The 24421-nt window shown below is 31.1% G+C and overlaps 1 protein-coding gene across 1 annotated transcript; it reads left to right on the top strand.

Moving 5' to 3' along the window:
• Positions 1 to 334: 334 nt before the first annotated feature.
• Positions 335 to 18910, top strand: LOC149908492 (tachykinin-like peptides receptor 86C). Its single transcript, XM_090102289.1, has 10 exons — positions 335 to 688; positions 4107 to 4249; positions 5395 to 5608; positions 7975 to 8109; positions 9583 to 9660; positions 10973 to 11120; positions 14409 to 14605; positions 15400 to 15503; positions 17289 to 17381; positions 18568 to 18910. Exons 1-9 carry the CDS (start codon positions 549 to 551, stop codon positions 17333 to 17335), a joined length of 1206 nt encoding a protein of 401 aa, XP_089958415.1. The 5' UTR covers positions 335 to 548; the 3' UTR covers positions 17336 to 17381; positions 18568 to 18910.
• Positions 18911 to 24421: the final 5511 nt, after the last annotated feature.

Raw genomic sequence — 24421 nt, 5'->3', positions numbered from 1 at the left:
GCTTCACACTGACCCCCCTACACATAAAAAAAATAAAATTGCGTCCTCTAAAAAACGCAAGGTCAGGCCTAAAAAATGTAAAATTTCAATGGACTATGTAGAACTAAATGACGACTATGTTGATTGTTAAGGCAAATAACCATAATTTTTTGTCAAAACTAAACCAGATAATTTTTTTAAAGTGATGGTTGCCATCGCTCCAATAAGATAAACGCAGAGCTGCTAATATTTCCATTAACAAATCATAAAACATAATATCTCGTAATAATCTAACTAGATTTTACGACGAAAATTCGCAAACATTTCAGTAATAAACAGTAACAATAAAAGTTATTTTTGTAGGAAGCACGTAGATTAGCCGAAAACTGATTCAATTTCCTAACCCTATTCCAAAAAGATTTCATCAAGTCATAGTGCTACGAGGAATGGAATATATCGAAATAAATTATTTCTAATGTAACATGCGAGTCGTGTGTTTTAGTGTATCAAAATAGATATTGTGTACAATAGTGTCTTTGTTATGTGTGTTTTAAAGTAGTGTACTTACAATGGATTCAGAAGAGCACATACAAACGTTTCTGAACTGCACGCAGCAGATTCTCGGACGGGATTTGTCATGGGAAAATTTGAACGTGACGCAAATTCTGGATTTACTGCCCAAACAATTACATGAGGATATTTCCTTAAAGTAAGTATGAGATATATGCCTAGGTATATTTTTATATCAATAAATCTAGATAAGTAAGTATCTATACGATGTATTTAATGAAAACTATAGAGCTTAATGATAACAATACAAGATAAATTGATATACAGTTTGGCAATTGATAGGGTCAAAGTTGCAAAGCTCTGCCGTCCCCGCCTTCTGTCCGTAATATCTTCTTGATAACTTTCTGTACCATAAAAATATTTTGAGGAATATTGTAATAGGTAAGGATATTTCCTACAAGGTAATCAAAATCCCTCTTCAACAGCACGGAGGACCCATTATTCTCCAAAGGAAACGATTATGGTTATTTGAAATAAGCCAGGTATATTTAAAGTCGTTGGAGTTCAGAATAATGAAAATTGTTCATTTTAATTTGTAATAAATGGTAGAGCGTAAATGTGACTCTTAGGTTTACCTTCTTTCCTACCTTCTTATGCATTGATATAAACTTTTAATTAAGAAAAAAGAAGATAATAACTTTATTTCAAGTTTAAAAATAAAAATTTAATCATAATAAGTGTAATGGTGCCATAAATAAACGTTATGGAAGCGACAGCAGACTGACAGACTAAATGTACATTGCAATTAATTTCGTTAATTAATTGGGGTAGAGGATTTCAGTTGTCAATCATGATAAAATGGCGGACCATTTCAAATTGTTGATAAACAGCCTACGTCCATCGCGAGTATTGTTAGATATGGGAATGGCTTCACTTTTTAATTTTACTGAAATTAAAATATTAAGAAGAAGAATATTGTTTTTGAAAACATTATAAATATCATAAAATATCATAATCGATTTTAAATAAACCTTTCTATTATATATTTACACTATGCTTTACCTATGTAAATTGTTCCATCAAAAATTTGACAGAAATCTTCTAGAGCTTTTATCAGCATTATTCATAAAAGCTTTTTAACACACGATTATAACTCAATTTCAGCATTTTCACTTACACTAAAATCTAATGTTTGATGTTTGAATAAACTATAATTTTTACTATTGATGAAAGTACCTACATAACCGTGAACTTTAAAATTCATAGCTATACAAAATGATAAAGAATAAAATATGAAAGCACTGCTACATTTAAGTGACGACCAATTCAAGGAAATGCTTCCTCTGAGTAGCATTACTTTATGTAATTACGCAATAAACAATCTGTAGCGTACATCTACGTACAACTTTTTTATTTTGTATCATATCTACTGTGAATTATGAAATTTATGTATTATAAATTTTCCTAGAAGTAAGTTGCATTGGGGTAATTAAAGATGATAAGATATATTTCGTGTAAGAGTTAAACGTAGCTAGTGATAGTTTGAACTAATATACATAATTATTTATTTATTATTATTATGCTATACCTGCAATGATCCTCTGAATTGGTGTTCCCCAATGCACTACACAATATACATATTACAAATAGGTACGTAAGTACTTCGTGCATAAAGTTATTTGGCAGCAAGAATTTTAATTGGATTCCAAATAAGCATGATGTCTGTATCGACGGATAATGTTGGAATTTCGCAATTATATTTTGTACTAACCTAATAGGTACTAAATTAGATAGAAGAGAATTTTATACTCCCTCAATTTTGTGCTTATATTATGTCATCACTAAATATATCAAAAGCAATGTGGATATATTACTGGCAAGCGATTACAGGCGATATTATGATGAGATAATACATATGTTTGAATTTTTTTTTGTATGCGTATAAAAATAAATAACGTATGTAATATGTTAGATATGAATTATGATAGATATGTGAACTAGCCAAGTTAATATTATTAATACCTATACGTAGATATGAAAACCTATGAAAGAAAAGAAGCAATATTCTTGAACAATAAGATCTAGAATTCAATTTATTTTCCTCATATAACTGAAGCATTAAACAATAATTCGGTTTTATCGCTTAGGTCAAACATAAATTACTTCAACAGGTCAGGCCTCAAATTCATTCTACACGCAATTAAATGGCTAGGTTACACGCATCGCCTTTCTTAATATCTACATATAAACACATAGAAATTAGAACATTACCTACAAGTTACCTACCTACTTACGTTGTTTCTATTTCTATGTTATGTTTATTATTTGATATTCACCTTCGCAATAACTACAATTGGATTATTAGAATGCCTTAGAAATAGAGTCTAGAAAAAATAGTATCTATATTTGGTCATGTCTTAAAATGTTTAATTAACGAATTGTAGTAGTGTAGATTATAAAAATTTCATAGAAATAGCTCTAGCTGAGAATACAGGAAATTCAAGTAAAATATTTTAAAGTCTAGCAAGATTTACAAAACGTCCATGTGTCGCCATATCGGATCTAAACTGTTGTTACCCACGAAACAAATGACTTGTAACACTTTTATATCTTGCAGAATTTTATAGTCTCATGCCCTAAATTCGTTGCCGGAAACGTTAAAGTTACACAAAGAATCCCCAAGGTCATTTCGAGGGTGCGAAATCCGAATCTCTAAAGAGCGGTTTTATTTACATCACTATGGGGTTTAAAAATTGTGCTGAAATCTTATTTATGAGACGTAACTTTATTTATTTGTTGCAAGCTCTCTAAATGCTCGCGCTCTTTGTGATTTACTGAAACAAATTTGAAACAACCAAATTTGTTCATAAGGAATAAAAGAAGCTGATGGCAATAAGCACAAATTTATAAAAATCAGATAAGATTTATTTCAGAAAGTTTAAATACATTTCTTACTTTTGTTGATTGATAAAAGATATGCCTAAAACTTAAGTCATTTATCATTTTTACTAGAACACCTGTGCGCGGGAAATTACTTAGTTATTTATACATTTTATTCTTGATTTTACCTACAACGAATATTAATTTTTGTTTGCACAAAAGATAGATGACATTTTGTGACACGCTTACAATAGGGTGTGGTGGGTAGGGTGGGTAAGGCCAAGTTATGTTTGTTCTTTTCTTCGGAAGGAAATAGGCCTAATTAATTTTCTTTGTTTTCCATGGACAGAGATAAACTCTGTGTTAACGTTTCTTTTGGAAGAATGTGATATTCAATTGTACTTTTAAACCCCGATGCAAAAAGGAAGTGGTACATAGTAGTATTATAGATAGTAGATAGTGATGGTAGATGAAATATTTTATGCTTGTGTGTAGGTATATCAGTTGTATGGTAATTGGTAGCATTTAAACGGATATACTATTTAAAACGATATCAATAAAAATCATACCGTTCTCTATGTGCTTCTTTTATCTAAAAATATGTCTACTCCCGATTTTTAATTATTCCAACAAAATTAATTACTGAAATTTGAAAATATTGCTGAGCTTTGCAACGACGTAGGATTTTTATTTTAAATTTGTATTAATATGTCTTTGTAATGAAGCTCATATTTTAGGGTGACTCTCAGTAATTGTATGGGATTGGGGAAGAGGCCATACGTCCCGCCGTGGTGGGGGCAATTAGCCTGGTTCGTCGTGTTTGCTGTAATGCTGCTCCTGGCTGTGTTGGGAAATACTCTCGTCATTTGGATTGTACTGGGTGAGTACTTCAGCACATTTATGCCTATTTATGCCTAAGTACCATTGTGAACTGAAGCACAGTGCCGCTATGTATGTATGGCTATTAAAAATCCTATTTAAGGTTTTTGACTGTTTGTTATTATTATTTGACAATTTATATATCTTTACGTGCGTACGTTACGTAACAAGTAACAACTGACTGTAGGTACTTTATTGTAAATGAAATGGAAATATCAAGAAATGCTCTTAGTCCTAATGTTATTCTAAGATAAGTGCTAAGGTAGGGAATTGTTTACTGTTCTAGAAATTATATGTTAACGTGTTAAAGGACAAATACGGAATGAAATAAAATGTAGATATACTTTATGGGCTGTGCGTGCCAATGATTAGGAGGAAATGGGAATCACATAGTAAAATAATAATAAGACAATTAAAGGGAAGCTAAAGTTGGAAATTATCACAGTATTCGTATCTTGGATACGAAATGCGTGTTTGGAAATAGGTAATAATAATGTTCGCATATGCTTATGAATAGTTGTATAGGTAATTGTCATGAATATTATTTTGTTTACTTTGTCTTATTGTATATATATAATATTATATTATAAATTAACAATTTTGAGTGTAAAATATCAATTGGTTCAATAAACTCCAACAATGTACAAGCAAATCCATTTATAGATTCCTAGAATTTATTTCATTTTTGCTGAATCGCGATTACGTTTTATCTTATTAATTCTATGTATTTATGAATTGCTAATACTTGTCGTATTGTTCGAGTGTTGATATTGAAATATGAAGGTATTTGAACCTCTCGGCAGGTTAAGGAAATCAATTTTCAACCTGAGCAAGTCAGAAAATAATTACGATACAGCGTTTAATTCGCGGAATATTTAGGTATTAAAAGTCTTCAATAATCGATTTAACTTGTATTGTTTAAGTACTGAGAGGTACTCATTATATATTATAATATGGAGGTATATTTCAATATTAATTTTACTGCTCAAGATAATAAAAAGAGTAGGTCCCAATTCTTTTTTAACGTATTTAATTTATATAATAGGTATTATGTATGTACAAAAATCTAATCGTATGTGGTTTCTTCTTTATAATTACTTAGTACTAAAAGTTGATACATTCTATGAACATTTAATGTTTTCGTAGCACACCGTCGGATGAGGACAGTTACCAACTGTTTTCTCGTGAACTTGGCTGTAGCAGATCTTCTCATGGCATCACTAAATGGAGCACCAAACTTCGTTTTCCTGGTCACAGCAAATTGGCCATTTGGATCTATGACATGCACGGCGAGCAATTTTACTGCAAATCTGACTGTTTCCGCCGGGGTGTTCACTCTCGTCGCAATTACTGTGGACAGGTAAGATAATTTAGATACAATATTTTTTTTTAATATTCACAGCTAAAAAGTATGCTATTTTCAATTAACAGCAAAATTATATCTCTTTTAGAGAGTTCTTGTTAATGGTTTTATAAGGAATTAAAAAAAAGTGCTACATAATTTATACTCTACCGATATGTAGGTACAACTAATATGAAAATTGTATGTTTGATGTTGATATTAAGTTTATTGAAACGTATTTTCAATTAAAGTTGAACTGATAAATTGTCTTACTAACAGAACAGTATGACCGCAAAACGATCTTGAAGATTGTTGAACATTCTGCAACAATTCCACTAATTACTACGTCGCGGTAATATAGTAATATTACTACGTTCATAGTAACCTAACATAACATTTTCTACCTTATGTTTATTATGAGAATACTCTAGCTGTACAACCAATATGATAAGAACATCAAAATGTCAACATTGTTCACAATTTTATGTTGTTGTTTTAGTATGACTTAAATCCATATAAAGTAAGGAAAAAACCCCGGTCTGACCTTCTTCAATTTGATGGTACAGTATTATTTCTAAAAATAGTACAAGTAGGTAATGTACGGTCTGAAACTCTTGTATAAGTTCTGAAACAAGAGCTTTGGTACTTAAACTACGTCAAATATGGGCAATATAATATGAGAACTAGATTGCGAATGATACTGCTTTCTGGAAAATATTCATTTATGTTTTATACATTTATTATAACTTTCATAGTACACTCTCGTATTTTATAGCAGGTATAATGTTAATTTACTACGGATTGTAACTTAATACGGAATAATTTCACAATTGAGCGATCAATTTAAAAGCTATGAGTTTCTGAAATTAATTATTATAATTTGGTATGTACCTACCCTTAATCTAATGAAATATTTACTTCAATATTTTTTCTTTTTTTATACTTGCAGTAATACTATAACCACGATTCAAATAGCAATTACCACGTCATTATAAAACTGCTATCCCATTAATAAATAATTGAAATCATCACCTCTATGCTAAAATATAAAATCTCGTTGCCTTATAGATACCGTTAGATTTGATTTCCTCAATAAAATTGTTTTATTTGATGTTTTTCAAGAAACCAGATGTTACGAGCGAACAGGTGTGCTTGATTCGCAAATTAACCTCCAAAATTAAGATCACTATTACTTTTTACTGCCCAATTTTACGCGGACATTATTTATTATTTGGAATCTTTTGTTGGTTAATTGATAAAGTTTTAAGTGTCTTACTGATGCTCTTTGCAATGTATTATACCTATGTTGGATTAATTTATAAAAAAGAGAACCACCCAAATGATCTAATTACCGTAAAAATGTTTAAGTAACACGATTTAAATTCAATTTCCCTCAAGGAAATACGTTTTGTATAAATAGATATTGGTTTTGTACGTGACACTTATAAGGCTCATTTTTATCTTTAATTTTGTAATTATCTTGTCTTGATTGCCTCTCACTTTATAGGTTTAAAGGTTATTTCATAATATTTGTATCGATTGAAAACATGAAAAATAGTTAAAAAACAGTACAACATACTTACTAATTATACTTAAAATAGAAGTAGAATTTAGAATATAAAATTAGTTCGCAAAACTATTAGGTATTTATTAAATGAACTTTTAAAGTTTATCAAAATTTTTAGAAATAAAAAGTTTCCATATTCTAAAGACCAATTTGCTATAAAAAGGAATATTCGTGTAATTTGGTGTAATTTCCCACGGGTAACCAGTAAAACTAATAGCTATAAGTTAACTTGAGTCAGACGCGTGCAGTTGACACATTAGTATTAAATTCATATGATTAAGGGCATTTAGCAACTTTGAAACTAATGTATTCGCCACTTTATAATTAAGTGTGTTAATAAATGTATCTACTTATATTTTAAGTGTATTATTGAAGTGAAACTTCTTTATCGGGGTTGGATAAAAATTTAGTGAAATTTTTCCGTTACGCGCCATCTTTTTCTTATCCCCACCACGCGTGATTCAACGTATTTCTTTAAAGTTGCATATAGTTAGGTAGTAAATTATTTTTTTAAAATTAAGGTCATAAAGAAGTTTCACTTCTTACGTGTGTACACTAGTACACGCACACATTTTTTGAGTTTTTGCAACAATATAATAAAAAAAACGAGCATATGTGCCGAGCACACGTGTCAGAAGTGAAACTTCTTTGGCAAGATTCAAAGATACCAAAATCGTCGCCTTACTCCATGCACCTAAAGAAGTTTTACTTTTGACTTTTGTACTTTTGACCTATGATTTTATTTCTGAAATTTTCGAGTTTAGGGTGCATTTTTGCAGCTTTATAAGGGTTTAATAATTTATTTATTTATGCCCAGATACGTCGCGATTGTGAAGCCTCTGCAGCACAGATTAAGTCGTCGCATGGCTCGCGCGGTATTGTTAACTGTTTGGTTCGCAAGCGCCTTACTGGCCCTTCCGAGCCTTTTGTATTCTGACACGTATAAGAAAAAGTGAGTATTTTGTAATGTGAAGTGCATTTAGTTTATTATTTTCATGATATTTAAAGGCTTAGATGAAGTACGAAATTATTGTTTAAATAGTAGAGCAGTAAGAGTTATTAATTGTAGATATTTTACTTGTTTGTATTTTATTTACTTTCATACTGAAGATTCACATTGTATATTCCTCAAAATAAATTTTATTCAAAGCTTGTTAGAAAGGCGAATTGTAGAAATAATATTATTAATACATAACAGTTCCCAAGAGCCATGAAAATGTCATAAAATAATTTTATTTACTCACATCTAAATTAATACTATTTTTATATCATTGCACTCAAGGTTATATGGACTTTTTTTGCAATTGGTTGTAAAAAGATTGTATAAAACAAGGAAATGATCCTCGGTTTATGGCATTCCTTCAACTTGGCAAACATTACATGAGGAGACTTTTTCTCTATGTTATAAAATGACGTCATCACTTTTGTGGTTTTGAAGGATCGAAAACTATGAAAATAAAATGATCGCTTAAAATTCGATGTTAAACGGAAACCGAGTTTCACCGTATATTCTTTTAACTTGCATTTTATCGTCTCCAAATCCCTTGTTTAAATATAAACGCTGTCTAACCTAACTTAAGTAAGTAATAATTTATTTCTTATTATGATGTAATTCAAAACTACACGGCAAAATATTTTACCATTATAAAGTGAATCTTTAAAACGACTAACACGAGGCTAGACGAAATACGAAATTTTCAATGTTTGCTTATAAGTTAATACATTTATTTTAACATAATTTGCTTATAAGTTAATATTGTTTCACCTTGCATTGGATTTCTGTAAAATCAGAAGATATATCCTTACCTAATTAATTTTAAGCATAGAACTGATATGATTTGAAATTAAATTTTCCTTAAAAGTTATGTTAATCTGATCGTTAAACAAATTCTAACAACCCTTAACACAAAATTTAACAGAATCATTATTACGCTTTATTTTTGACTGATGGGACATTCCAATTAGATTTAATTTTTAATTAAATATTTTTGCTTGGTTAAAATTTTTACGTAAAATATGTCAAATATTTTTCAAGGATACCTTTTTATAAAACACCTGACAAACTGCCTAAAAGATGAAATTTTAATTAAGATTTGTTCGTCTTCTACGAAAGTGACATGGATTTAAAAGTCTAACAAACAAATCGTCTTTTTCTTTTAAAGCCCTTTCGTGTCAGGGGATTTAGTTAACGAGTTGATATTTGTTAATCTTGTTAAATAACTTTTACTTTATTTTTTTAAGATATCAATCAACTTTAATTACCTAATATCTTTTAACACTTATACATATAAGATTTCATAAAGAACTGCCTTATCATTTTCATGTCTACGTTAGTAATAAGACTATAAAAAATATATGTATGTACAGAGCAATGTTATTTTCTATCTATGTATTTAAAAAATTCTAATAAAGGTTTTTTTCTAAGGTACATTAACGGCGAGCGTGAAATATGTTTTATGAAATGGCCGGATGGAAGTTACCCCACATCAAAGACAGACTACTGGTATGATAATATGTTTAAGGAGAAAATAATAATACAACCCTTTTAACTATATCAACTTCTCAAATTTTGTTTGATAACGGACTAAGATTTAGGTAATTTAGTTAGTAATCTTTTCGTAGAAATTCATGCTCAAGAAGTCTAATTGAATAAATAGGTAGGTTTAGTTTGAGAAGGTATTAAATTGCGCGGTTTCAAGTAACATTTTTGACGGAAATCGTTAACCGATATCGGAGGCCTCGTGGGCGACTTTCTATCTCTTATAAGAGGCTAGCATTAAATTCTCGGGTTCATTTAAAATAAATAAATCTTCAACGCACATTGCCGAATCTCTATGTCCATTTGAGTATGCTATTTATATGACCATTATACTAGCGTCCTTTTCAAATACGTATGCCTCGATTTCTTTTCATATAAAAAAGGGTATAATTTGAACTCGACCATAAATAACTCTTGATAACATTGATCCTACCGGTAATGTTGTAGAATTTTATTTGAAAAAGCTTATTTATGAACCACTTTATTTTTTTCATAAATAAATATACGTTATTTTGCTGAATATTAAGAAAACATCTGCAAAAATAACATTAGTAGTTATTTTTTAATTTAATCTTTATAGGAAACATTATTAAGGGTAAAATTACTCAGCAATAATTTTCCTTATTATGGTATTTAATTTTCAATCCCTCAAATGATACTTACTATAAAATAAAATTAACCTAACCTACAGTTCAAAGGAAAACAATTTTATTGTTATCCTTTATTACATTTCAAAACGGTTGGTCCTTCGAGCAAACGTAGAAACATTCACTTTAAATTAAAAGTTCCAACGCTTTCAAATTTAAAGTTATTTCAAACGGGTCTCCTTTGAATACAAAAATGTTTGAATTTGTTTGTACTATATACATTATATTTCTCCACTCTTTTCTGTGCATTTAAGCGTTCCTAACGTTAGGAACGCTTAAATGTTCATTGTTTCATTTTCTTTCCTTTTTTTTATTACATTTTATTACATTTATTACAAATAACCGAAACATATATAACTGCATCTGTCAAGCATTTCAATGTAATTTACTCCCTAATTATTATTATTTGCTTCTTCATTTTCTCTCATAAAAATATCCATGCTTAGAAGTACATCGCTTATCAATAAAAGTATAGAGTCATCCCTTAAACTTAAGTTTTATATATTTAGGTATCTATATATTATAATGTTAGTTGTTTTATAATTTTACAAATACGACCCTTTACGTTCACCTCTAAGAAGGTTCACACTTCCATTAAACATTATTTCTTCTTTTATGGTTACTTCTAGTTACAACTTGGTATTCTTGGGTGTGACGTATGTCCTGCCGATGTCGGTCATGGTGTGGGCATATGCCCGCATGAGCGAGGCGCTACGGGGCAGGACTATAGGAGAGTGTACATTTCATCAGATGCAAGTCGTTCGAGCTAAGAGAAAGGTAAATATTTTTATTTTTATATCGACTTAAGGGTAGGGGATCAAACGAACTTTGTTTACTTTGGGTACGTTAAACGTTTTTGTTACTTATAGGTCTATATGGGTATAAGTGAGAAGATATATTTTTAACTAAATTTGAAGTTATGTATTGCTTTTTCAGAACGTAATGATACTTATATTAATGTTAACATTTTTAAATGATAGTACACTAAACATTAACACACAATAATTGTAATAAACAGGCAATCGCTATTAATGCTATGAGCTTATCACATAAAGGTTGCTCAGGTATTAACAGTTCTCAGAGAAATGGGAGAGTATAATGGCGTCTTGTGGAATTAGTTTAGTTAAAATTAGTCTAACGTGAACAGTACGGAGCATTTATTATTTAATGTGTGTGCTTAAGTAATGTTCCCATATTCGTGTCTGCGATGTCATCTTTAACTTTGATAACGTGCCAAAATACCAAAATGCCAGGAAACCGAGGTATTTCCAATAAGGAAAATGGAGAAAAATATAAAAAGCTCTACATATAGAGTAAAATCACTCTTTTGAAATCAAAGGTTTAAAAAACGGTGTTTTAACTAGTAGATAAAGAATAAAGTAATGAAGCATTGAAGGGGAGTAGTAGAAAATTTTATTGTAGCTTTTAAGGAAGTTTATGAAACTTATATAGAATTTGCCGAGAGCAACACGTGTATAGAAAGTTTATTTGTTCTAACTTTGCTGATTTATTATGTGAGATATACAGGGTGTCCCACTGTTGGTATACTAAGCTCAAAGGAGGTTATAGTTTTGCATACGCTGAGTACGTAAAAAATAATTAAAAAATTTCAGATTCATTTTTTTTTCAAATAGATGAATTCTTAAAACTCTATGTGTACACCCATAACAAGCGAGCCGCCCAACTTTGCCACCAGCACGTGAGCTATCGTTTAAGATTATGTTCTCATAGATAAAATGCTCATATAAGAGAAGCGGTATATGCCGGCTGCGCGAAGCTAGAGAAGAAAACATGGATTTTCAGGAAAAATTTAGCAAAAAATTTTGGACGTAATTTTTTTTTTAAGTATTTTTTACGTGATCAGTGTATGCAAAACTACAAGTTCCTTCGCGCTTAGTATACCAATAGTGGGACACCCTGTATATAGCAGGGAAACACTATTAAAGATGATTATTTCATATAAGTTTCACAAATTCAGGTAATCACAGGAGAGAACTTAAAATCCCATATCCTAACTAGTATTATAAATGCGAAAGTTTGTGACGATGGATGTATGTATGTTTGTAACTCTTTCACGCAAGTACTACTGAACCGATTACAATGAAATTTAGGACGAACATAGAAGGTAACTTGGATTAACACATTGGTTTTATCATGGAAATCTCACGGGAACGGAAGCTATGCGGGTTTTTCTTTTAAAACGCGATAAAGCCACGGGCGAAAAGCTAGTATATAAAAATATAATAAATATGAGTCAAGGACATACGTAATAAGATGACACAAAGAGGTAATAAAATCTCACCTTGGTTGTTATTTTACTAGCTAGGTACTACACAATTTTTTAGGGACGTTACGACGTTTTATGATAACATGAGTACCTACATAATTTGTTTTTACCTTTATTCAAGTTGATGACGAAGCTAAACATAATATATCTACACCTTTTTATTAAACAGGTAATTTCTCTATAAGAATTTTATGTAGTGTAAAAATATATCTTCACTTTTAAGGTTTTTCACATATACATCACCTTATGTACTTTTATAGATGAAAAATTCCTTCAAAGTTCATTATGATAGAAACCACTTCCTATTCAAAATTCAAATGCCGAAGAAATTCCTTCGCGTCTTTCCAAACTATACAAGGCCAGTACGCAACGGTGTGAAACTAATCACGTATAGTTTGGAAATAACTTTTTTACAAAGTTCTTCCAATCTATACAACAGCAGTACGCAAATACTTGCAAATACTCGCGTATACTTTGTAGTGAAGTAAGTAAGAATAGCGCTCCAAAACATACAGCGCCAGTACGCATGCGGACTAATCGTGTATGTTTCGGAGTAAGCGCGGCGTCTTTCCATTGCTCGCGTTTATATTATTGTATTGCTGTTTTGAAATCTATTATTAAAATGCATGTGTATTGTGTATATAATGTTGCGTACTGATCGTATATTTTTTGTATCGAGGATGCTTGTGTCTTCGTTCCCGACTATACTGCACGACTTACAACTGACAATAGTGCTAAAATGTAAGAATCTAATAAGTCCAGAAGAAGACGGTTGCGAGGCGACGGAGCCCCGCTTCGCGGGTCTCCTATTTTTGTGTAGTTAAAAAAAACACGAACCTAACCTAACCCATAGGTAACCCTTATAATATCTGTTACCTATTTATTTTTCTAAGCTTACCTAATAATATTTTTATTCCATATTTTACTGAATCAATCAAGAAGAATAAAAGAAGATATGTAGTACAAGTCTTTGATTGCCTTTATATTTATTATTTCGCTCAAGCGTAAGTGATGTTAGCTATATTTAGTTATACATATTTTGCGTACTGATCGTGTATAGTTTGGAACGAAGAAGCAAGCATCCGCGTTACAAAGTATACACGATCAGTACGCAAAATTCGTGTATATATTGTAATAACAAACTTAAAAACAGCATTACAAAGTATACACGAGCAGTTTCCTATGGTTGCGTTCTGGCTATGTATAGTTTGGAAATACGCAATTCCTTCCATTCAAATAATACATGCAAATTTTTCCTATCGATAGAAATACTATCTTTATGCTAAAAGGTTTCCAGTAAAAAGTCTTTTTACCCGACTGCCAAAGAAGGAGGGTAATGTTTTTCGAGTGTATGTAAGTATGTATGTATGTCTTTTCCTTTGTGACCACCTGTAGCCTAAACGGCTTGATGGGTTTTGATGTATGAGGTATCGTTAGATTTGTCTTGATTACGGGAGTGTCATAGGATACATTTTATCCTAAAAGTCCCACGGGATAAAAATTTTACTCTTTTTTTAGTGTGCAGTCGGGTATTTTGTTTTTTTAATAATAATTATAATTCTTGTCGATGTTTTATTATATACGTAAATAAACTTTTTATAAAATATTATACATAATGTTTATCTGTATATCTTTTATAGAATTTTAACCTCTGCATTTGACCATGTGATGATCATAAGTGTTGTGTTTGAGCCGATAAAGAATTTCTTTGGTCAAATGTGTACCAACGGCGAAGGCGGGGTGCACACCAGTTTCTTATATAAAGATACTTCTCTCAGGTGGTACGAATGTTCGTCCTCGTGGTGATGGTATTCGCGCTCTGCTGGCTCCCGTACCATGCGTACTTCGTGCTTGTATACCACCACCAGGCGCTTGCTTCTGCGCCATTCGCACAGCACATATACTTGGCCTTCTATTGGCTGGCCATGGCCAACTCGATGTTCAATCCGCTGATTTATTATTGGATGAGTAATAAGTAAGTATTTATATTGTTATACACTTCTTATAGTCTATAATAATATTATAAAGCATTAGTTTTTTTTGTTCAACGCGCTAATCTCAGGAACTCCAGGTCCGGTTTTTTAATAGTTTCAGTGTTAGATAGCCCATTTATCGAGGAATATATTATTACCATAACGCTCAGAGCATAGTTAACACTTAACATTACATAGTTAAAGCCTATAGGTACTTGTATTATTTTATATTATGTTGAAGACTTGGAAGATTGTTTTCAGTTTATTCATTTGTTTTTCATTCAACAACACGTTTTAATAATCGTGAAAAACCGAATGGATTCTTGAATACATTTTAATACAAACAGAATACTTTGAATAAATTTCTGTGGAAAATGTTTCGCTACCAACTGATTTGATTTCGGTTTCTTCGTTTAGTATTCTTAGCTTCGTAATCATTAACATACCTGTATGAGCCGATTGGAGTAGGAAAGTTCTTTTGCTGAATGTTCCGAAGAGAATTCGATTGTTATGTGTTAAGAAATTACATTCTGATAGAATAACTAAACTTAACCTAATTAGATACAAAATACGTAAAGGGTGAAACTTATATTTGTATGTTTTCTGTTTTCACATTTTCTGTTGTTAAGTATATTTTTTAACGATTCATATAAAAATACTATACATTTTGATTCATTCGTTATACGTAAAGGGGAATCCAGAATATTTTAGTATTAAAAATTCTAAATTTATATACATATTAAATATTCTATTCTGCGTTAACTACACGTTTATTTTTACAAATATCTTTCAACAGGTTTCGGATATACTTTCGCTTAGTTCTCTGCTGGTGTCGCTCGGTGAAAACGAACACACCTAATGACTTTAAGAAGCAATTAGAAATGAACAAGTCGTATTCTGGTGAGTAATCCAGTTTTCAATTCACTTAATTATACGGAATATACGGAAGCTAAAAGCGATTACTTATTTCAGTTATCGTGGTGTGTAGGTATTTATAATTGTATATTATGTTTTAAAATGGTTAAATTGTTTCGTTTAAATGCTTGTATTGAATTACTTATAGATATAGCAGATGTGGGTGTTTATATCAACATTCTTCACTCAAATGTGCCTAAAAATAGTTAAAGTTCAACGCAAATACAAAGAATGTTTTATTCAAATTCTTTCCTCGTTGAAATTTCCCTTAACCCATTTTATGGTTGTGCGGATTTGCGGATTGTTAGTCAAATACACCTTTCGAAAGAATGTGTTTGAGTTTAAGTCAGTGAACTGACTTTTAAAGATCTTGATGGTCTTTTACATTTTCGAGTAAAGATACTTTAAAATTTTTGATGTGGAACATTTTTCATTTAGAACAAACACACACTACCAATTAACTGCATTTCTTTGGTAATGAGCAAAACTCGACCAAACGTCATCGTTTTCTGAAAACAATTTCACTCCAAAACATACCTAAACATACATAACATATTACTACCTTTATTGTTTAGATAACTTGTATTATTTAGATACACATTTCTAGTGCATTAACCCTATGTATGCATTGTTTACGATTCAAAGGAAAATTGAATTATGAAATACAAATTGCATAGTAGCATTTTCATTAGCTACTGTAGGAATTGTTGCAGCTGTTATTAGTAGGTAACTACACATTAGTACCTACATTGCGACGTTAATTAAAATACACAAACGTGTTAATTGTATACAGGTTTCTTTCTATGAATTTAAATATTAAATATTACAAATTTATATCGCTATGTTTTTGAAGTGAAACTTCTTTATCGGGGTTGGAAAAAAATTTAGTGTAACATTTTTTCGTTACGCGAGACATTTTTCCGTTACGCGCCATCTTTTTCTTATCCCTATCACGCGTGATCCCTATCGACGTATTTCTGTAAAATTGCCTATAGTAAATTATTTTTTGAAAAGTAAAGTCATAAAGAAGTTTCACTTCTTACGTGTGTACACTAGTACATGCACACATTTTTTTTAATCATTTTAGAGGATTTCAGTTTCTTTTGTTTCAAAAGATTCCAAATGTGTATATATTTAAATAAATAGGTCTATTACCGACAATCACATTTAGTTTAAATGATTAATTATTATACTTGAACATGTACTATTGTATTAACGTTGACAATCACATTATCTGAATAGCTCATTCTAATTCAACCACAAAGGAGGCATTGTATAATATAACGTAGGCTTTATCGCTTAACAAATGGTTTGCTTGGCTTTACTTTATTTAAACTCGAAATACTGAACTTACTGAAAACCTAGTCCTTTATTTTTTACCATTTAAGACAAATTTGCGTTTGTTACTACTTTACGCAAAAACAGCTGATTCGATCTGTATGAAAATTGATATGGAGATAGATTATAGTCTCACATATGCCATGCTTTCTTACGCTGATAGGAATGTACTAACCGCCAGACGCCGCGGGTTCCAGCTAGTAATATGTTATTGAGAACGTTATTAAGCTGTATAATTTTTATACATAGAGAAAGGTTTTCATGTATAAAACACTTATATATTATCACAAAGAGTTCACCGACACTGACCTTGACTATTATAAAGACAACGCAAGAAGTCCCAGACTATAATACTATAGCTAGTAATAAATACAGTACACACGGCATGATAAATATAACCTTTTCCCTGGAAACTACAATTGTATGTTACAGGAAGCCACAAACATTACCGGGAAGCGTCTTCATTTACAAGGGCTTGACACTCGCGTAAACGGAGCAATATTTCCCGCTCCTTGACCCCTAATGGTGAGTTTATTTTGAATGTCACAATCAAGGTTATTTAATACCGATTTAATTTTCTGCTGACATCCCTGAGAAATTGCGTAACGTTGCTCTATTCTTGCCCTTCTGAGAAAATTATTAGCATCCGGGAAAATAATATGACGAAATTATTTGTATCCAATTTGACAATAATATTTATAGAAAATAATGACATTCGTGTAATGTTAATGAAAACGACCAAAATATTATTTTTTTTAGTCGAATACCTAAGAATAATTTTCATTCGAATACAACGAAGCCTTGACAAGATTTATATTTTTCGGTTGATGATTATTTGGATTTAATCATAGAAATCTAAATAACAAGACACTAGAAGTCGTAAGCGTGCGTGACCTTGTCGCCACTCAGGTGATTTGCACATCACCAGTGCATTCGTCACTGTTCAGTTGCTCTGGAGACGTATGAGTGTATACATGGTGTGTTTCAGCAATTCCCATTGCGGAAATTCTTCCACAAGTTGTAATTATACTATATAAAGGAATAATATTTCATCGGAAAATATTTTTTTTTAGAAATAATGCCGTTTTTCCTTAAAATTATAGAATATTTACAAGTATTACGAGTGTCACCATAGTAATCGAAATAACAATGAATGACACAGTCGACCATTCTTATTATCACGTTTGTTCGTATTGGAGCAAAAAGTCTCATATACTTAGGGATGTTATTCTAAAATAAACCGTAAATTCGTGCGTTAGGATACATATTCAAAAGCTTAATTTAATAGATAAGTTAGTTTTCACTAAAATCAAGCTGTCCAATAAAAGGCATAGTTTACTTGTGTGTACTGTTTAGCTTTCGGTTTGAATGTGTTGATTTTGGCGACAGCGGTTTTCATACGAATTATGACATTACAGCACTTCTATGTGTCTTGTTATTTAGATTTCTATGGATTTAATCTTAGTTATAAAAGCAATTTTTCAAAAGATAAGAATGAATTGAACACGTTCGATATTCCTTTTTACTAAAATAAAGCTGTATTTGGAAACAGATTAGTTACTTTTTGTAACAACTTCGATATATTCATAACAACTGATATTTCGACTTCCTTTAAATCTATAATCTAGCAGAAAAAGGCAGAGTTTGTTAATGACAGTGAAATTAATAATTCTTATGTTATTTTTAACTTGTTTTTATTATTTTTTACCAGAATCAAACGCCACATCGGTGTTAACAAATGGGAAAACAATAAAAACGCATCCCTGCGGCGAACAAGTGGAAAACTACATGTGTGATGATAGACTCTAATTTTATACATAATTTTTCCTAATTCAGCCTTAAATATATAACTATTGTGTACTTCTCAAAACCTCAACTTTAATATTGTAATAAAACACTATTTTTATGTGAATATCTACTAGATAGTATGTACATAATATTTTTATAGTAACCGGTTTCACATGACGACAATACGCATTCTCTACCCTCATTACAGTTAATTATGATATAATTTATTTTATGCAATATATTATGAAGAATTGAATAAAGTGTTAATGTTTGCAATCGAGTTTTATTATTTACGGAAACCCTTTAAAACAAATCAGAGTACATCTACGAGGGTCTCATTAATACCATTGATCCAGCTACGAACGTGCTACGAATCCTAATTCTGATAGATATCAAACGGTTTGTGTTGCTCTTTTTGTCTTTATAATACGCACAAGCTTTTTGCAGTATAATTAAATTCGTGATACGTGTTGTGAAGCTAATTTTATTTACAAACGATATAGCCAAATTGGAAATAAATCTATTCAAATAGATATTATTAAATGAAATAAAACCCTTTTTTCTTCAAACAAAACTATCAAAACTTTTTTTCTTTCTCCATCTCTTTTGATTGAATGAATCCAAAATACGATTAGGTTCGTTAATATAGTTAGATGAAGAACAAAGAAAACGATCATATCACATTAGGAGTCGGGTTGAACGTTGAAAATCTCTAACAAACGTCAAATTTAATGGTAATACATTTGGGTTCGGTTTCGTCCAAATTAGGGATTCAGGTAACTTTCAGACATTATATACATTATTTTAGATACAGAAAGTACTTAGTTTGACAAGTTTCTAATAAAATAATTCATTGTAAACTTAGCTAATACATTAAATTGTGATTCTCTTTTAACTTAACTATAGCTTACAATAAAACTCTGTAATTCTTTTCCAAATAGTGTCGAAAACGTGTCAGCATGCGTGGGTGGACAAATAGTTTTTGTTAGCTCGAATGTTTCAACAATAGGGATCGACAAATATTTTATTAAGTCACTGGCCTTGCCATCAGAGAAAATAATATGAGGCTTCTATTGTACCTAAATTAAAATATTTTAATGACGTTATTGTTACAACTGGAGTATGATTTTAAGCTGTTTTCAAAACAATTTTAACTCTGAAACAGAAGACGAACGTAACACTGAATTCTTCACAGAAGTTCAAATACGAGCCAATCGATACTTGATTCTAAGCATCAACTTTCTGTAAAGAACACAGATAATCATACCCATTCTAACCCAAAGCGGTATGGAATAGAATACTTTTTATTTAGTCAAAAGCGGCTTAAAACATTCATTGAATCTATTTTTTCATTCCCTAATGGATTTATTCTCAAATCATAGTGTTGTGACAGCAGCTCATATTTATTCATATTAAATTGCCAATAAATTTGATGAACTTCGTAGATATGGAAAAATTGAATTCCTGTGTTAGTCGCTAGTAATATTAAGTTATTTATGAACATTTAACAATGAAAATTCTAATACGTAGTATATTTATTAGTCTGTGTAGTATATTATTATTAGTCTGTGCTAATACTATTAGACGAAAATAAACACGTATGTAAAATTAATATGGAAAGTAAGCACATTCTTGGTTCAAATTCATTCATTAATGTACTCAAATGAATTCATCAAAATTCAAGATTTTTAAAGCAAATGGATAACATCTCTTGACACAATATTGGATAGGTACCAAGTTTTTGAAATGTTGTTTGAAAGATGAACTTCAATGAATCATTCCGCATATCATCCTAAATTTAACAATACACAAATATAGCTTGGAAAGGGCCAAGAAATAAAAGCCAATTATTTTTAATAGAAATGATTTTACAACAAAAGCATAGTCTATTTAATTTCTCGTACAAACTGGCATGTTATTTCCGGCGTCCTTTTAATGAAAAGCATAATTAAATATTATGGCTTTTGTAAAGATATCTAGAGATGTGACATGTTTTTTTCAATTGTGTTGGAGGGTATGGTGCTGTGATATAAAAGGTAGTCATATAAATATAATGGTAAGAACAGTACAGCGAAAAAGCCGCTACGTCAAAAAAAGTTTTTTCTGCTTAATTAAATTTCTTATTTTTGTCACCTTATTAACCTTGTAACCTTAGTTATTTTCCTAAATAATGATGATATTGTTGAAGAGTACGTAATAGGCTATTAGGAAATCCTAATTTCAAAGAAGGTCATACATAGCTACGTCATGTTTGAATTCGCCTCCTATATTTTTAAAAGTACATTGGAGTATTTCCAATAATTGTTATTTTATTAACCTTTACCTTTTTGTACCTATAGCTGTAAAAACAGCTTCACACTCCATTAATTTTGTTGTTTGGTAGATTTTGGGTTATTATTCTTCCCATAAGAACTTTTGTGAAATTCCTGAGACCTTCATTTGAAGAATAAATATTTTAAATAATACCTTAATTGATTTGGAATGTAATGTGATGTAACTCTTTTAATTTTCTATAGAACTGATGTGATAAGATATAAACACGATAGTAATAAGGTATTTTGTACAAGATTCTCATTTTTATCCTTCTCGTTGCGTCAATCGAGATTGATAAATGGTCTTCACGATATTCGTTTACTCAAGATATAATATTTTATCGCCCTGAAAATTTTTATTTTTAATTTTATTAAAAAAAATTGTTTCCTTTCGATATTAAAATTATATTATATTATATCAAACTTACTATTTTCAGAGACTTATAGAATATTAATTAAGTTACAAATTTTCGTTCGGAGCATGTAATTCAAACTGCAACTCATTTTGTATTGAAATTAATTCTAATTGAAGTTGATTACAAGTTGATTAACATTTCTAGGTAGATCACATCTCACAAAATTTTTGTTTTACCTTTTACCTAGTATTGTGGTTACTTTCTTAAATACGCAATATATCCCTATTATTTTTGAGATTTTACATTAAACTATGGATCGGGATGGTTTTTATTTATTTCTGAGATTTACGAAATTTGTTATGTATTTTGCTATTCAAGCTTAGGTACTGTGTCCTAACGGGCGAGACATTTTTCAGCTATTGCATAGCTTCTATCGCAGGCCTTAAGCGCAGGGACCGAATCCAGAAATTCCGTAACGAAAAAACCTCATGCTCCCCACTCCGACGGGCGCGGAGGTGTGGCTTGAAGGCATAGCATAAAATAGCTTTACCGCGGCAGTCCCCGAGTGCCACACGTCTTTTTTTTTCTTCGTCTCCATCGGGAATCGAACCCAGGAGCTCTCGGTGCTACGCTCACACGTCAACCACTGTACCTACCAAGGAGGCGGTTTTATTTTCCGCTAACTTCTAAGTTCTAGGTATATAATACGCCAAGAATCCAATTGATATCAAATTCGTTATAATTAAATTATGTAGCTTTATACCTAAATTTATTACCTAGGCTTATTACCTACAAGAATATGGGCAGAATTTTTAATTATGTCTTCAAATATGAATGAATTTTGAGCAAAACAGGTCTCCCGGGTAAAATAATAACCTTGCTCTGACTATGTCCCTGGGAAAAGCTGCCAGTATAATTTAAGTTATCGTGTATAACATATGAGACTCTTAAGAATTACTGGAACAATTTTGTCGTAAAAATACGTCCATAAATAATATTTAAATAACGAATTAGGAACACGTTTTGTTTTATGTAACAGTGTATTATGCATAGATAATAGTAGTAACCAGGAGGTAAATAGATTTAGAATACTTAATATATTTTTTTTATTTTATAAATGAATGTTTCAAAAGCTCATGTAGGTACGCCATGTTTGTATGCGCTGTTAAATAAGTTAGTGAAATTAGCACTCATACAGTAAGTATGTAAGGAAAACATGGACATTGGTTTTGATTTTAAAATTTTTTATTTTTCTCAAATATAACTAAATATAATACAATTATTATGTGGGCCTACTATTGGTTAAGATGCTTTCCCATTCTCGTCTCTCCAAGGACCACTTAATGTGGCTCGTTAGGTGATCTCCTAGGACATTCTTAGGGTCGATAAACCATAAAATTTAACAAGGGCATTAGTCTACCTACATTTGACCGCAATCACACCTCTAGGAAAGTGTGGATGTATTCAATTAATCGTGCTACAGTTACTTAAATCTAATTGGCTCATATTATTGAACCTTACCTAATTAACCTTTGTTATTTAACACGTTCGCGGACAGTAACGACCATAGGCGTCTAGACAGCTAAAAGTGATACGACAGTACGTCTGTCGACGTATCAGTTTTTACTTGCATAAAATCAGTACGCCAAACGACGAGCGATTTTTCATACTATCATAAAGAACGGCATGTTGTACTGTCATCACAGGTATAATTACGACTTTTGTACAGTCACTGCATTATTTACAAAAATTCGTCAAAGGAAGGTACTTCCACGCATACATTCATATTTTTTTACCCCTCTCCCCGCGCACACTACGCCCGTGGGCGTCATGTTTGCATACGGTTAGTCGAGTACTGCGCCGCTGCGGTGATCCCGAATGCCGCGTGTGAATTGTTGTTTAGAAAGTGAGTATTTTGTTTCCAACGTAATTTAATTGTTTTACTCATACTGGATGTACTAATTCAAGTCTAGTTGCTTATGTAAACAACATATTTATGTTGCTATTGTTTGTTGTGAACACGATTTTGAAGAACTAAATTTGTAACGAATATTTTTGCAAATGGCGTCTCGAGACTCGTTCGAAAAAGAACAAAAACGTCTTCAAGACCTGTTTGATGCAGCGTCTACCCCTGAATCGAGTCCATACCCATTTGCTGATGATGGTGACTATGAATCTGACGCTGAGTACTTACGACGTTGACGCCTATATCCGTTCTGTCATATCATATGGTTTTTTAACCATGTGTTGTAACACTACGCCCCTGGGCAATGTATGAAAAAAAGTAGTGTCTCAGTAGCTGCAACCTGTAAACCAGTACTGTCCGCGAACGTGTTAATACACAATTATGTTCTATATTTGTGTCAGTTATAATTACCATTCACCGAATATCAAGCTAAAAGTTCGTCATTAAGATAATCATCAACTAAGTTGATTTGGTAACAATATCTGAGACAAAGGTAAAAGATCGTCATGCCAATACTGTTGTCATGGAAACACAATCTGTTTTATACAAAATCATCGATCAGTAACTGAATATTGTACACGTGTTCTTAAATTGTATTACATTATACAAAGTTCAAAATCGTAATCCGTTAATCATTATTAACATGTATATACACATAAGGTTGAATAACATTTACTTTAACAAAGCAATTGTTTGGAATATAAGTAAAGTAAATGGTATATTCGTGAACCTCATATTTAACCAGTCAAGAGTAAATTTGCTGAACCAGCTGCAAATGTTTTTGAATTCATGAAAAATCACAGAAAATGTATAAATAATTCAATTATTGAAAAAAAATCATGAGAGGTTATTTTTATCTGCGATACAATCACAATAACAAGGAAATATTAAGGTTACTACTACCTTTTTTTGTTTATACTTCTGTTTATACTTATATATAGTATGTTTAAGACCTAAAAAAGTAAAAACTATTCGCAATATATATGTAAATGCGTATTTTCATACATAGCTTCAACCTTTACCAGAATTCTATTAATCCTAAAGTAATTCAGATTTACTAAAGAGATGACTAGTACAGGAGTTTTTGAAGCATTGTGAGCCCGTTCGCATCTTTCATTTAATCTCGAAACAAAGGCTGCCCCA

This window comes from Colias eurytheme, chromosome 5 (assembly GCF_061535395.1).
Source record: "Colias eurytheme isolate Ceu_HAF_F1 chromosome 5, ilColEury1 Martin Lab GWU primary, whole genome shotgun sequence".
In the NCBI taxonomy this organism is placed as follows: Eukaryota; Metazoa; Arthropoda; class Insecta; order Lepidoptera; family Pieridae; genus Colias; species Colias eurytheme.
The sequence above is the reverse complement of the archived record's forward strand: the minus strand, read 5'-3'. Positions and strand labels throughout refer to the sequence as shown.

Coding starts and splice junctions, on each gene's coding strand:
- LOC149908492 (XM_090102289.1), top strand. CDS start 549: ATGGATTCAGAAGAGCACATACAAACGTTTCTGAACTGCACGCAGCAG. Junction 5,609..7,974: donor GTCGCAATTACTGTGGACAG/GTAAGATAATTT, acceptor ATTTATGCCCAG/ATACGTCGCGATTGTGAAGC. Junction 14,606..15,399: donor TATTATTGGATGAGTAATAA/GTAAGTATTTAT, acceptor ATCTTTCAACAG/GTTTCGGATATACTTTCGCT.